The 15,669-nt window shown below is 40.4% G+C and overlaps 1 protein-coding gene across 6 annotated transcripts in view; it reads right to left on the bottom strand.

Annotated features, from left to right (window-relative positions):
- TNRC6B (trinucleotide repeat containing adaptor 6B) overlaps positions 1 to 15,669 on the bottom strand; it is a 132,925-nt gene that overhangs the window by 89,991 nt on the left and 27,265 nt on the right. The window contains exon 1 of one of the 6 annotated variants that reach the window (XM_014061312.2): positions 13,977 to 14,139. The exons of the other annotated variants lie outside the window; for them this stretch is intronic. Within the exon in view, the coding sequence (XP_013916787.2) occupies positions 13,977 to 13,981 (5 nt within the window). The 5' untranslated portion in view covers positions 13,982 to 14,139. Of the gene's footprint in view, positions 1 to 13,976; positions 14,140 to 15,669 lie in introns of those variants that run through there. 6 annotated transcript variants of the gene reach the window in all.

Below are 15,669 nucleotides of genomic sequence, written 5' to 3'. Positions count from 1 at the left end.
AGCTGTCCTTTTAATATATTGACAAATCGCTCATCTGATGTCCAATTTATGCCATCATTTTTTAGTAGGATGGCTGGCTCCTGGGCAAAAATCTGGTAAAATGTCCTCCTGGGACCTGTGAAACCAGGAGTTCACTTTAGGAATAAATGGGTATAATCTCAGAATGACCCTGTCAGGTCAAATAATACACAGGTCCTCAGGTACCGAAAATTCTGCTAGCTCTGAAATCCTCCTGGCCGAGGTAACGGCCACCAGGAAGGTAACTTTGAAGGTCAAAAGCCTTAGACTTGCTGTTTTCAATGGCTCGAATGGAGAAGTCAGAACCTGTAGAATGATGGAAAGGTCCCATGAAGTGTACTGATGTACCACCGGTGGCCTGAGGATCACTACTCCCTGTCTGAGAGAGATCCTGTCTTTGAGTATTCTCCAAGGGCGTGACGGGGATGAGCTGACCAAATCCGTGAACCTGTGGCGTCTCTACCAATGACAAGGAAAACCTCCGCCCCCTCTGTGATCACCTTCCTGACTACCCTAGGGATGAGGGGAAGAGGGGGGAAGTATAGAGGAGGCCCTGTGGCCAAGGGCTGTGAAGAGCACCAGTGACTTCTGCTCCTGGTGTTTGGAACCTGGAGAAGAATCTCGGGAGATGAGCATTCTCCAGTGTGGTGAATAGGTCCACTGACGGTGAACCGAACCTCTGGGAGATGTGCTGGAACAGATCCGGATGCAGGCACCATTCCAAGTGGTCGATTGTGGCCCTGCTCAGCCAGTCCGTTCAAACGTTGGCTGTTCTGGACATATGTTCCACCCATATGGAAAGGATGTGATTCTCTGCCCAGAGACCCAGTTGTTCCACCTCGTGCATCAGGGGCTTGGAATGAGTGCCATCCTGACAGTTTACATGTGCCTTGGTGGCCATGTTGTCTGTCAGCAGCAGAACATGCCATCCAGATATTTTCTCCTGGAACAGGCATAGGGCCAGATGTACTGCCCTAAGTTCCAGCCAGTTGATGTTGTTCTCCAACTCTTCCTGCGACCACTACCCCTGAGTCATCTGGAACTGGAGATGGGCACCCCAGATGAAAAGACTGGCATCCAAGGTGATCATCACATGGTTGGGTTCTTTGAAGAGGCGCTCCTTCTGCATGGCCGAGGAAGTCCACCAGCGGAGGGACTGAAGTATTCTCTAGAGAACACGAACCCGTGAGTTGGAGGTGCTGGTGCCTGACCTTTGGTGTGGTAGCAGAAGCCATTGTAACGGACGGGCATGCAAACGTGCCCTGGGATGATTTCGATACAGGAAATAATTTTCCCTAACAGTCGGGATAGTAGAATTAGTGGCCACGTCTGCTGTGATTTGATTAGGTCCCCTGGTGTTCTTATGCTGGCAAAACGGTCCTGGGAGAGGGACACACAGTGCAAGAAGTGGTGTCTATCACCACCCCTAAATGAAGAAGCCTGGTGCTGGGTACCAGATGACTTTTCTCTACGTTCATGGAAAATCCATGTACCTGCGATGTCCGGATTGTGATGTGTACATCCTTCTGTGCGTGGAGGATAGACTACAATTTAATAAGGATATCATCCAGGTAACATTGCATGAATATTGGAAATGATATGAGATGGCCTGCGATTGCTGCCAATAGCTTGGTGAAGATTCTGGGAGCCGATGATAGGTATTGATAGCGAGGACCTGCATAACAGAACCTCAGGAACCTTCTGTGATATGGGCGCATGGGAACATGTAAGTATGCCTCCTTGAGATCTATAAATGTTAGTAGATCTCCCTCTTGAATGCAACTGAGGATGGATTGAAAACATTGCATTTTGAAGCATTTGTACATTACGTGTACATTGAGCTTCTTTAGGTCCAGGATCATTCTCCACTCCGACCCCCACCCGAACTCTTTGGGACAAGGAAGAGGATTGAGTAGAATCCTAAACCCTTGTGACCTCCTGGAATTGGTTCAATAGCCCTGATTTCCAATAGGTGACAAATCTGTCTCCATGAGTTCCTTCTTGGAAGGATTTCTGAGATCAGGGCATCGAATAAAGAATTGAGGAGGAAGGGATACAAATTCTAGGATGAGACTCAGTCTCACTGTCTGCCGAACCCATGCCTCTGTGGTGATGTTTTCCCCCTGAGTAGTGAGTAGCTGCAAACGACAATCAATAGAAGAATTGTGTGCTGAGTCTTTTGGATTTACGGAAAGGTCTGTTGCCAGACCCCTGGAAAGGTCTCCTGAATAGGACTGTTTGCCTGCCCATGTCTCGAAAGGAATGTCAGTAGTTTTGAAAGCTATAGCAAGAATAGAACTTGGCTACAATGCAATCAATGAATAATAGCGATTAAATTTTGTAGACAACCCTTAATATAGCAATAGCAAAAGAATTTAGACTTATATACTGCTCCATAGTACTTTAAAAGCCCTAAGTAGTTTAGAGAGTTAGCATGTTTCCCCCGACAATCTGGATCCTCATTTTAACAACCTCAGAAGGATGGAAAGCTGAATCATTCTTGAGCTGGTGAGAATTGAACTGCCAAACTGCTGGCAGCGGGCAGTCAGCAGAAGTAGCCTGTAGTACTACATTCTAACCACTGCACCACCCTGGCTCAATATGATGATCAATCAACAGAAAGCAGAAGAGAAGGCTAGTAAGAGTTATGATCAAATTCAATCTGAAATTGACAGAATATTAAGTCAAATGTGACTGGAGAAAGAAAACAAACATTGGAAACATGAAAGAGGAAAATGTAGTTGGGTGACTTAGGAAACTAAGACAAAGCGGGAGACTGACTTATCAAATTAATAATTTCCTCATACCTAACAGTCTGAAAACAACTATAACCATTCTCCATACATGAACATCACTAGATAGAATATATAGAAATGAATTTGATATTATTGCTGAAAGGAGATGGAGAAGCTTAACTACAGCATCAGAGAGAAAATTTCAGTAAGGACATTACCAGAGTTGCATCGAAGTGCAAGATGTGCAGCAAATACATTTAGTCATTATCATCATAATCCCCCCCCCCCCGGTGAGGCACTGCCTTGACATGGTTATGGATGCTCTGATGAAAGCTATATCAGAGATTCAACCAAACTGGATAGTCTCGGAAGAGCCAGGCAGTGTCTCTCCCATAAAAAGTATGGTGAAATGTAATTTACAGAACATACAGGATCGGTCGTCTCTCAGGTCAACAAGGACTGTGCTTAGAGTTCTGGGATATCTGATGAAAAGTGGGCCAAAGGACTGTTGGCTGAGCAACCAGAGCCAATAGCCGCAGAACTATCGGAAGAAAATTATTTGTCATAAATATACAAAGATTGAAAACAAAGAAATAATGATCTGTTATTACAGATCGGGTCCAATAAGAAGAGGACATTTGAAATGAATGAACCAGTTCTGGAAAGAACAACATCTAGAATCAGAAATAACAGAAAGAAGACTAGCAAATCAATGCCAATTTATAATACAAAATAAAGTATTCACAGATGCAGAACTGGAAGAATCGCAAAAATTTACCTAAGGGCAAAGAAATCAAAGCCTTGCCAGAAGTAAATCAGACTGTAGAGGCAAACCAGGAGAAGTTGGCAGTAAAGGAGGTCAGTACAGCTATTGAACTGTTTTCATTCTGAAACCAGATACTGTCTCCTCTGCCTCAGAAACAACAAAGCCCTTTATTTAAAGTAAAATAATTGAAACAGTGTAACTGAGCATCTAGAACAGCACAAAAACTGAATAAAATTGCCCACATTGAAGCTTGTTCCAAAGAAACAGCTAGCACAAGCATTAAAAGATGTTAATACTGCCATATCAAATATATGTTCGGTGCAAGAACTAACCAACTAATGTACAGCACAGCTGCAGACCTGGAACACAACTGAATACTTGGGATGCAAAATAAAAAAGGGAAAAAAAGGAAAGTAAGATCAGTAAGGTAAGATCAGATGCAAGCAAGCTAGAACAGATTAAAGAAAAAAAGCTGAAGAGCAAGACCAAAGAATACTTAAATCAAGAAATATCACTCAGAAACAAGGAAGAAACAGTGCAGTTCAAGGTGCAGAGATAACTCAAAGAAATACAACAAGAATGCAACTAGGTTAAAAGAGGTTGATAAGAAGAAAAAAGAAGCTGAAATGAAAGAGCAGCAGAAATGGTGAAGAAAAAAATGATCAAGAATTGGTCAGCAACAAATGAAGATGAACTGCATATTATTTGGTTGAAACATCTGACTGATCTACACCCACTCATTGCCAAGCAGTTTAACAACACACTGCAAGGAAATGAAACTGAAGAGTGGCTAACATTTGGCAAAATCTACCTGATAATGAAAGATCCAGAAAAAGGGCAGCACCAAGCAATTACAGATCAATTACCTGCTTACCAACAACTTTCAAACTGCTAACTGCTAAAGTAACTGATGCAGTCCAAAAGCATCTGGTTGAAAACAAGCTCTTTCCACTAAAGTGGAAACGGCTCAAACAGTAGAAGAACAACAGATCAAGTCCTAACTGAGAAGATGTTTCTAAAAAACTGCAAGAGAAGAAAGACTAACTTGAATGCAACATGGATTGATTACAAGAATGCATTCAACTCCCTGTCACATGAATAGATAATCAAGTGCCTAGAACTAACAGGAGTCAGTAGAAACATCAGAAGCTTTGTGTAAGATCAATGGCACAGTGGACCCAGTTGCTGGTCAATGAGGATAGATTGGGACAAGTTAGTATCAAAACAGAAATCATTCAAGGAGACTCTATCACCACTACTATTTGTCATTGCACTGATACGCCTATACTAAATAACTAGTTCATGGCTATCAAACATCAAAAATATTTGCCAGGATATTCCATCACTTTTACTTGGTTGATTTGAAGTGGTATGAAAAAATTACATCTGAAATAGTTGCTGCTCAACTCTGTCCATATATACATCTACACAAAAGATATTGCAATGATGTTCAGACAGGACAAATGTGCCACGCTCATCATCAAACCAGGAAAAATAGTAAAAACTGAAGGAATCAAGATGCCCTACAGAAATAACACCAAGAGTCTGGATGAAGATGGTAACTATAAATACTTTGGCATCCTTTAAGCTAACAACATCAAGCACAATAAAATTCAGAAAAGGGTTAGAAGTAAATACAAGAGAGCAAAGATCTTAAAGTCCAAACTCAGTGGAAGAAATATCATCAAGACAATTAACATCTGGGCAATTCCAGTCATTAGATTGCAAGCAACCAATTTTCTATAGGTTTCTACTAATTAACTAGCTATTTGAAATCTGTGCATGGCAGAAGATTTAAAATACCAAAGGAAGTTACTTTAGATAGGATGTCTCACCATTTTGTCTGTGAGATTGAGGAGAAAGGGATGGGATAAAAAGAAAATGCCATAGTAATCCTCCTCTGTTTCGTTAAACTAAGGATTATATAAATGAGCTTGAATTTGACAAGATTTCCCTATATATAGTTTAGGTGCTCTCTCTTTACAAATTTTTGCACATATATAAAAGAAAGCCACCAGGCATAAGGCTAGCAATTCCATAGAAAGTGTGTTGATTTATGATAAAGGGTAACCATCAAATGTACCAAAGACAAAACAGGTTTTCAGGTTTTTTATGCTATTAAAAGATGATCAATTTAAAATGTGAAAACATCTATCGCTGACAAAAGAAACTCTGAAATGTTAAACTTTGATTATAAGATATTGTTATATCCATGGAAGAATGTATGGACTAATAGTTTAAAATGTATTTTGAATTACAATTTGAAAGATTTTTTTAATAAAATGATGTATTAATAATATTTGACTCATATCATATTGAATAATCATACTGGATAAACAAAACAATGCAGAAAATACTGAAAATACAATACTAATGAAACATGAATCCTTTCTCCTAGGTATTATAGACAAATCAATAGAAATAGGTTGGGATCTTTTTTTCGTTATACAGCGACTACAGTAAGGATTGTTTATGCCAAGTATTAGAAAGAAAAAACAATGCCAACTGTTGAAGAATGGATGGTAACATTGAATGAAGTGCAAAGATGGCTTAATTAACTGCACTGATTAGAGACAATGGATTAGTTTAAGTTCATATAAGATTAAAAGCTGTTTGTGGACATTCTGAATGTTAACTACAATAACAAGCGATTTACAGAGCTTTGAAGACTAGTTCTGTACTTGAGGTTACCTGTTAACTTTTTTAAGCAAGTAGATGGTGGATTGACCTGACAGATAGACAATAGATTTTTTTTTCTACTGCAGCTGCTAGGTCTTTTGATTTACTTAGAATGTTTTGTAGGGTTTTAGTTGGTTTCTGTGTTACAGTTGTGCCATATAATTGTAATAATCTGTTGGTGGTTTCTGGGATGTTTTTGATGTTACGGCAGTGCTATCCTTTTCACAGCTTGTGTTGATTGCTATATAGATATGGTAGGGTTGAATGGTTGGTCAGGCACTTTTTGATGAAGTTGCTTTTTTGTCATAATAAAGGACCAACTAGAAAACCATCAACATCTTCAAAGGAATAAAATTTACTATGGGGAAAGAAAGCAATAACATGCTACTCTTCCTGGATATCCTTATCAGCAGAGGTAAGGATGGCAAATTAAAAGCAAAATCTACCCACATCAACCAGGTGCTCCATCAAAGTAACAACCCCAACTTCCCACAATAGAAGCTGTTTAAGAACACTATTAGACTGAACACTATACAGACTTTTAGCTATACAATTTGGAATGAACACCCTTCGAATGGTGTGGGAGTAGGAATGGATTTCCAGAGAAAAAATTGCAGACCACAGGAACCAGGAGCACTACTCAAGTGACTCTGAGGACACAGATAAACTTCCAAGTGCTTCATGGACCCCCTAAAAGGATGCTAATTACAAGCTGTGTGCAAAGAATATAAATCCTTCCATTCCCCTCTATCCTGTCAGAACTGAAGAAGCTTCTTGGATGAGAAGGGAAATATCTTCAAAAGAAAAAACAAGAAAGTCTAGTTGCCTCCTGAAAAAGCACCTTTGGGACAACCATGACCTGGATGACTGAGAAGCTCTACGGACTATTTAGACAAGCACAAATGCACCATGGGAACCTTGAGCATTAGAAAAAGGAAGCACATCAGCTACACAAAATTTTCTAACAAAATAGATAGCCATACAACTTCATGAAAAAGTTCTGTTCACTGGCAATCAGCACCCAGATGAGCAGATTAATACCAAGATCTAGACAAATAATCACAGAGCAAACAATTGTCCAATCAAAGAACTGCCAAACAAATTAATAATAAACAGCCTAATCAAGGAACAACCAAAACCACTCCCACCAACACTGACAGACAAGCCATTTCAATATAAAATGAGAACAAATGACACTGCCTACTAACATGATGATATTACCTAGTTTGGTAATGAAACGTCTGCAAGAAAACAACTGGACTTAGAGAGCACAGTTCATTCCTGAGCTACAATATTCTCTTCTATCAGTATACCCAAGTATATACAGTTATAAGGAAATGAGCTTAAGATGGATCAGCATAAAAGGCATTACAAAAGGCAGAAGCAAAATCAATTTGAACAAGGTAAAAATAAAAGAAAACCAAGGTTCTGGATGACCCTGGGGATCAGCAGTAACGGTGAAAAGGCACACAGGAGTATCCGAGGCCACGGGCATCAGAGGGCATCCACCCCCTCTGCTCTCAGAGCTGGGTACCTGGAATAAAACCTCGGGAGCTGAGCATTGAGGGGGGTGGCAAATAGGTCGACCTCCGGGCGGCCGAAGCGTTCCGCCACTGCTTCGAAGATTGCTAGTTGCAGCTTCCACTCTGAATTGTCTACCTCTTACAGAGATCAGGTGTCTTTCAACCCAAAGCCCCAGTCTCTTGGCCTCCAGCATGAGGGACATTGACCTGGTCCCCCCTGTCTGTTTATGTGTGCCTTCCTTGGTAGTTATATTGTCTGTGAGTATTAGGATGTGACACCCCTTGACAGAGCTGCGAAATTGTCTGAGGGCTAGGCGGACCGCCCTGAGTTCCAACCAGTTTATGTTGTGAGCCAATTCCGCCCGGCTCCATTGCCCCTGCACCATCTGGGACCCCAGATGGGCCCCACATCCAAAAAGACTGGCACCCATAGTGACCGTCACTTCTTCTGAAGACTTCCCCTTTTGTTAATGCTGGGAACGTCCACCATATCAGGGAGTGGGATACCTCTGCTGGAAGGAGGACCTTGGTCAGGGAGCAGTTCATGTGCCTTCGCTAGAATGGCAAAAGGAACCATTGGAAGCCTCTGGTGTGAAGGTGTGCCCAAGGGACAATGCCGATGGCTGGACAACGTAGCGAGGGACACCCTCCACTCCCTGTATACCTGGGAAGGCAGCTCCTTGAGATTGCGTTGCCTATCGGCTGAACAGGGACAGCATACCCGACCCTGTGTCTATCAGGGCCCCTAAATAAATCAGCCTAGTGGAGGGTGCGATGGCTTTTGGACAGATTGACCGAGAATCCGTGCTCTTAGGGCTAACATGGTGATATCTAAATCACCTAGTAGGCACCTTTAAAGGATGATGATTGTAACAACAGGTCACCTAGATAACATTGGATACGAATAGGCTGTAACCTTAGAAATGCCACCAATGCCGCCACTACCTTCGTGAAAACTCGGGGGGCAGACAGCCCGAATGGTAAGGCCCAATATTGGAAGTGGTGCCCTAGGTAGCAGAACCTGAGATATTTATGGTGATCTGGGGTTATGGGTATATGGAAGTAGGCCTCCGTGAGGTCTATGGAATTGAGGAAATCCCCCTGTCTAATCCCTTCTAGAATGGAGTGCAGTGAGTGCATTTTGAACCTCCGGTAGCGAATGAACTGGTTTAGCCTCTTCAGGTCTAGGATTGCTCTCCAGCCGCCTGAGGCCTTGGGGATCACGAAAAGAATGGAATAATAACCCCGACCCTGTTGGTCTAAAGGCACCGGCTGGATAGCCCTGATGTCCAATATGTGTTGAAGGGCTTCCTGCATCAGTTGCCTCTGGATCAGGTTATTTGAAATAGGGCATGTCCGGAAGAAACTCGGGAGGCTGGAGAGGAACTCGAGAGAGAGAGAGAAGAATGGATGGTGGACTGGACCCACGCATCGGAGGTAGACAGGTCCCAGCAGACAGCGAAATACGCCAAGCGCCCCCCGATGGGAGGAGAGCTGGGCCTAGGGTTAGTTCTTGCGGAAGGAGCGCCCGCCGCCACCTCCTCCGCCCCCTCGTAAGGGCCGCTTCTGCTGCCTGCCCCTCTGCTGCCTCTCTGCCTGGGGGGATAGCCTCCCTGGTACTGGCGAAACCCTGAATACCCAAAATCCGACCTGTGAACGAGTACTGACCCCGGAAGGAAGACCGATAGTCCTGACCACAGCCGGTGGTTTGTCTGGGGTAGGAAGTCGCTATGGAGCCGTTCTTTCTCTGCTCAGTGGGAAGCACCTTCCGCTTGTCCTTGTTCTCTATCAGGAAAGTGTCCACAGCTATGCCAAAGAGGCCACCCCGTGTGAAGGGTGCTGACGCCAGGCGCCACTTGTGACGTACATCCGCTTGCCACTGCTGAAGCTAAAGCAAGCTGTGGGATGCTACAGAGGAGGCGATCGTCCTGGATGCAAATCTGGCTGCTGCTAGGGTGGCGTCCGAAAAGAATTGGATGGCTGCCACCAGTTGTTGATGTCTTGGTGAGCCCTGACATCCGCTATCGGGATCCACTGCTGGAAATCCTGTAGCCACAGTAGAGAAGACCGATTGAGGAAGGAGGCGGTGGTGGCTGCCTTTACTGCCCAGGCTGCAGCCTGATGGCTCCTCTGCAAGGTGAGTTCTGCCTTCTTGTCCTCCGCTTTCAGTGCGTCCTCTGGTTCTCTGGGCAGGTTCGTAGGCATATGCAGCGCTGTGACCGGTGCGTCGATGGTGGGCTGCGACAGCACCCGAGCCATGTCCTTGCCCACATTAAAAAAGGCTTTGTGGAGGTTGGCATCGGAAGTTGAAGTTCACACATCTTAATGCTGAGATTGAGTAACACTGCATAGATTTTATGTGTATGATGAATGCCTACTTTGGAACCATTGTGCTGAGGAAGCCTTGTTGGGACAAAGGTAAAATATTTGCAAAAATCATGAGCTCTACTTTAACAGTGATCTCCTTAATGCTGTAGAACAACCCCATGTTAAAGTATAGTATGGACAATTTTAAATGTCAACAAAATGCATGCAATAATTTGATAATGCTCATACTACCAAGATATGGAACATTAAGAAGTAAGTTAATGGTTTGTATTATGAAACCACATTTAGAATATATTATAATGTCCCATATCGCCTTTCTATGAAATGAACTTGGTAAAATTAAATACATTTTGATACATTAGATAATTATTTACACCTTGTTGCCAATAAAACTGCATGGATGTGTTCACATCATCATAAGAGTCAATCATTTTAATCTGTATGAAAAATATCCCTGACTATTTGTAATCCATCTACAAGTGATATTGTAGTGCAAATCTCTGATCTCACCCACATAACCCTTCTTCAACATGGTTCATCATCATCTATATGATGAGCCATGCAAGTGACAAAGTGGATTTTTCAGTACCACAATCCAAAGATCATAACATAAAAAGAAAGCTTGCCACATTCATCTTTTGAGGCTCAACTGTCAGACAGGGTCTATCCTGCTACCCAAAGCCAATTTGGAAGGTTATTGTATGGCATTGAGATGATTTGAACAACTAGAAGGATACCATGTCTGTTCCCTGATACAGGTTGGAAGCAAGCAATTGTTTTCATCTCAAAACCAGGCCTGTACCCAGACTGAAACTGACTCAGATAACCAGCATTCTTACTTAACATGAAATATTGTTCATGTGCTCCTTCACATACCAGAATGAAATGTTTCTGGGTTTTGTAGACATTAAATTCTCCTTTAAATACGAACAGGTTCTTAGTTTTATTAGAATTTGAATTATCTATGCATGAAGAAGAAATAATGTATTCAAACCAAAATATTTTAACACAATATGAAACAAAAGGGAATCTAGATAGTTTGTCTGCAAATAGTTCTAAAATAATTTTGCTGATTTACAGCACATCTTGCTCAGAAAGAATTACTATCTACCACAGTGGTGGGTTCTGGATCCTGTTGCAACTGGTACACTGTGACGGGGCTGGGTGTCCACCATGTGCTCGTGCGCTGCGCTTGCATGCACACCCACCACCCTGCAACGCTCCAGCTGCTCAGCAGAGCATTGTGCAGGCGCCGTACGCTGTGTGTACAAATTGCCCGGTTGGCTCAAATACAGGTAAGGAACGCAGGCAAGCAGGCCAGCTCTCCAAAGCACCATTGTGGTACAGAGCCTGCTGCTCCCAGGAGGCACCAGTACGCCCACCACTGATTTACCACCATCAAGGATACTTTTCCATGTTGAAAACAATGGAAAAGTATCCTTGATACTTCCTTGAAAAAAAATTTAATTGTAAAAGAGAAAATTGTATGTTTGAAATGGAGGGCTATCAATAATTAACATAAATGAAATGCAATCATTAATGAAAAGATACTAAATCACACATCTATTGTAGGCATTCTGCTAAACCCAGGTATCAAGCAGTGGTGGGTTGCCAATTTTTTTACTACTGGTTTGGGTGTGCTCCCGTGCATGTGATGCTTCTGCACATGCACATAAGCATCTGGGCGGAGCCTCCCACCGCCACTACTACCAGTTCGCCGGATCTAGGCCAAACTGGCAGCAAACCACTTCTGGTATCAAGTCTCCACAAATGCTAGAATCTTGGAAGTAACACTTTGCATAGCAGTAATTTATTGAACAAATGGAACCTCAATGTTCAAAGATACTATGCCAGAGAAAACTAATTATGGCAGAGAAATATTACAATAGCACTATTGATTTTATTTTTATTATAAGCTCTGAGGACCCTGAATGACTGATAATCAAGACACTAGAGCAGACACCAATCTTTTTTTACTCTATGCACTTTTTACAACACACTCATTAGGAATGTTTTTATTTAATTATAATGAAATATTATTATGCATATTTGTTTCTGTCTTTTGACTGTCGACCTACTCTATTTAAAAGACTTTGCTACACATTTACTGATTACAATTTGGAAAAGACTCATTGAGCATCTAAATATTCACAGTATTAAGGCTGTAGTTTTCGATCGCAGACAAACTGTCCCAGGTATTTTGACCCCATTCTGCAGCAATATCAGCTGCTTTACCAATTATTCTGGATTATACCTATAATATGTATAAAGAATCCACTTAGCATTAAGGAATTTTACATATTAAAATAACCAAAATGCATGGTTATCAAAATGGTTTTCTTTAAGTTATCATTATATAGGAACATCATTTTTAAATTCTTAACTGCTCAAATCAGGTTTTCTGCATCTCTCCCAAATAAATGACACAATTAAATTGTTTAGCTCAAACAGTACTCTATCTTTGTTCAGTTTCCATACATGGTTTTCAAATGGTTTATTCCATTTTCATCACTAGATTTAATGATAAAGAATTGTATGGCATGTACTAGCAGCACACAAACTGCAATTTCATACTTAACATGGTAACCCTCAAAACCAAACCAAGGTTATTTGTCTTGAGTAAATCGCTCATACATGTGCATGTCATCACATTAGAATATATCAATCTCAAAGAATAAATCCATTTTCAATATAATGTAGAGCACTTCTCAACATAATAGACTCAAAACCAGATTTTATTTTCTCAAGACAATACAACCTAAGCAATTATGAAATAAGCTTAAAATTTAGTAAGATCCTTGTTTTGCGACATAAGAAATAGTTATTTAATATCATTGCATGAACTAGTATAAATTGTAAGATTTCAAGCAATATCTGATAATTAATTGCAGTGGAATCATTATAATTAGCCCCACCTATATCTTACAATATTCACAATACAAATTAAATTCAAGACCCTTCAGAAAAATGGGAGAAATGTATGACAATCAAAATTTACATTGCTCTATTCAATTCTACTCAGAGATACATTGTATCACTCTCTCAATGCCAAACAAAGTAAATTTTATAGTGCTTATTATTCTGATCCTTTTGATAAGAGATATAGACATGAGGCTTCTTTTTAAAGAACACCTGTTCGGAGGGGGAAAGCCTCATTTTTCTCACATAAATTTCATTTGCAATAACATTGCCTAAAATATTCTCTTAAAATAGTCTAAATTCCATTAGTATTTCACCTTCCTACTTTTAAACTTAACCTTTCCTAGCAGAGACCAACCACAGTAACAAGACAGTTTCCTCTGAACTCTGTCATGTTTATAAGGAACAAGCATTTGCCTCCCACTGCAATCCAAAACGTAAGAGAAGTAAAATAATTATTTTGGGGGGGTGAGGAGACACACAGACACAAGAGATATTTAGGTACGTTTTGCCTGATAGATTCTGAAACATAAGCTTCTTCCAGAAAAATCACAAGCTGTTTCATTAATTACTTCAAATCCCTCTTAAAAGCTGCAATGCTGCATTATTTTATTTTCTGTGAATATAAAGCATTATAAAAATATGCACATCCCCCTTCTTTGGCCAATTATAACAGCAAGAAAGAATGAGCACATTTAATTTATGCTAATTTTTGCACCAGTTAAAAGCTTCAAAAGGCACGAATGTTTGCAGGTAAAGAAAAAGATAAGTCTCAGATGAGATTCTTTAGAAGATCTAATATAGCCAAACACATTCAGCTAATTATACTCTAAAGGCTGTTAAAAGCTTTCCAAAATTTGCCACGTATACCTTTTTGGCGATCTTCTCCAAGATCTGGCAACTGCATTTGAACAAGATCAAATCACTTATGCGAGGCAAACATCGTGCTGCAAAATGAAATGAAGCAGTCACGCTAATCTGCACAAAAATCATATATAAACTACTGACCTCATAAAGTGCAACAGTGCTTAAATCCAGCAAGTTGAGGCATTCAGGGATAAAAAGGGAAGTGACGAGATCTGGAAAAGATTCTCTTATATTTCTATTTTCTCAAATTGAAACGTTCAAAAGCCACCACAAGCTCCGTCGGCCATTTTGGGTTGAACTCGCTCACTCGATCACAATCGCGACCGCGCGCGTCCTCCCGCGCGCGCATACAGAGGCGCGCAATTGCGCGCACACTTCGCGCCTCCCCCCCACCCCCCGGTAAAGCTGCTGCTTTTTGTGACCTTCAAATAGAGACGAATCATGTGACCAGCGTACACTGTCAATCAGGAAGAGGGTAGGAAAATTCTAATCTTAAAGAGAACGCAGTTTACTTTTCTTTCGTTCCTTTGGGCAAAGTGCAACTAGTACCTTTCGTTTTCTTCTACTTCTCAGCAATATACCCTACAAAGCGCCACGTTTTTAATAAAGATTGCCAACAGGCTGAAATTATTTTCTCTCAACTCAAACCTTTTATTTTAATTTTACAGTTAATAATCAACTCACACTTTTTCTATTTTTATTTTTAATTTAAATGGATGATAAGTACAGGTTATAGCTATCTAGGTAAATAGGTAAGAAATGTCTGGCAAGGCACAATAATATTTACCTGTCATTTAATGCCAAAATGTAAATCTGTACATACTGAAAAGTTACAGCTTGTTACTGTTGCAATCCATAGTCTTACTCATCCTGTCCATTAAAAGGAAAAGCAATTTAAGCATACCGTGCTACTGATTTAGATAAAAAACCAGCTGCACATTTGCAAATTTGGAATTACAAACTCCTTAACAGAAATACTTAAACATGAATTCCTGTTTAAGTGAACAGGATTTATTTTATGTAATAAGTAAATAAGATTTATAGAGTAATACTCTATCATTTCTGTAATGTTTTATTTGGTAGTCACAATAGCTTATAACAATTTGAAAATAAAGCATGCAATATTATAGAAATTACACAATCCATGTTGAATACATAAAAACAGGATGAAACATTACTAGCATAGCCTAATAATTTATTTAACCAAATTAACTGTTTAGCTCCCTTCACACTCAATGTTCCAAGCCAGTGGAATACTCTCATCTTCCTACAGTAAATCGCATTTTGGAAGATTTACTGAGCAGCTAGATTAACCAACTCCTTTCCTTTCCTCCCACTCACCATTACTTTACTTTTACAGCTAATTTTCAAAGTATTCGTGTCTATATTTATAGTTATTACAAGTGCCCCTTAATTAAGGAAATAAGAAATCTTAAGTTGCAAGAAAATTTGCAAATGAAAATTTTGAAACCAAGTTCCCTTAAAACACAGATCCTGATCTATCATGAGGTGCAATATGGGCCAGCCACTGTTAAAATCATCCATTCAACTACAAAACATTTTATTGATTTTGATTATGTGCCATCAAGTTGTTATCAATTATTACCAACTACATGGATGTTCTCTATGAAGATCTGTCCCTAACCTGTTCTTTTAGCAAGACATTTCATAAAGGGGGAGGGGGAACTTACCAGAAACAGTTGCATAAATTCTGTACAGTAACAATGTGGAGGAAGGATAAATATGTTTGAAATACCAATTTTCACAGGATATATTTTTGTTCTAAATTTGCAATTATACTCAATAAAATTTAACATATGATAACTATATTCAG

The sequence above is a fragment of the Thamnophis sirtalis genome, unplaced genomic scaffold, assembly GCF_051295495.1.
Source record: "Thamnophis sirtalis isolate CommonGarterSnake01/CBP01778 unplaced genomic scaffold, rThaSir2_p1.2 scaffold_9, whole genome shotgun sequence".
Taxonomy (NCBI): Eukaryota; Metazoa; Chordata; class Lepidosauria; order Squamata; family Natricidae; genus Thamnophis; species Thamnophis sirtalis.
Note: the sequence above shows the minus strand (reverse complement) of the source record. Positions and strands in the feature narration are given on the sequence as shown.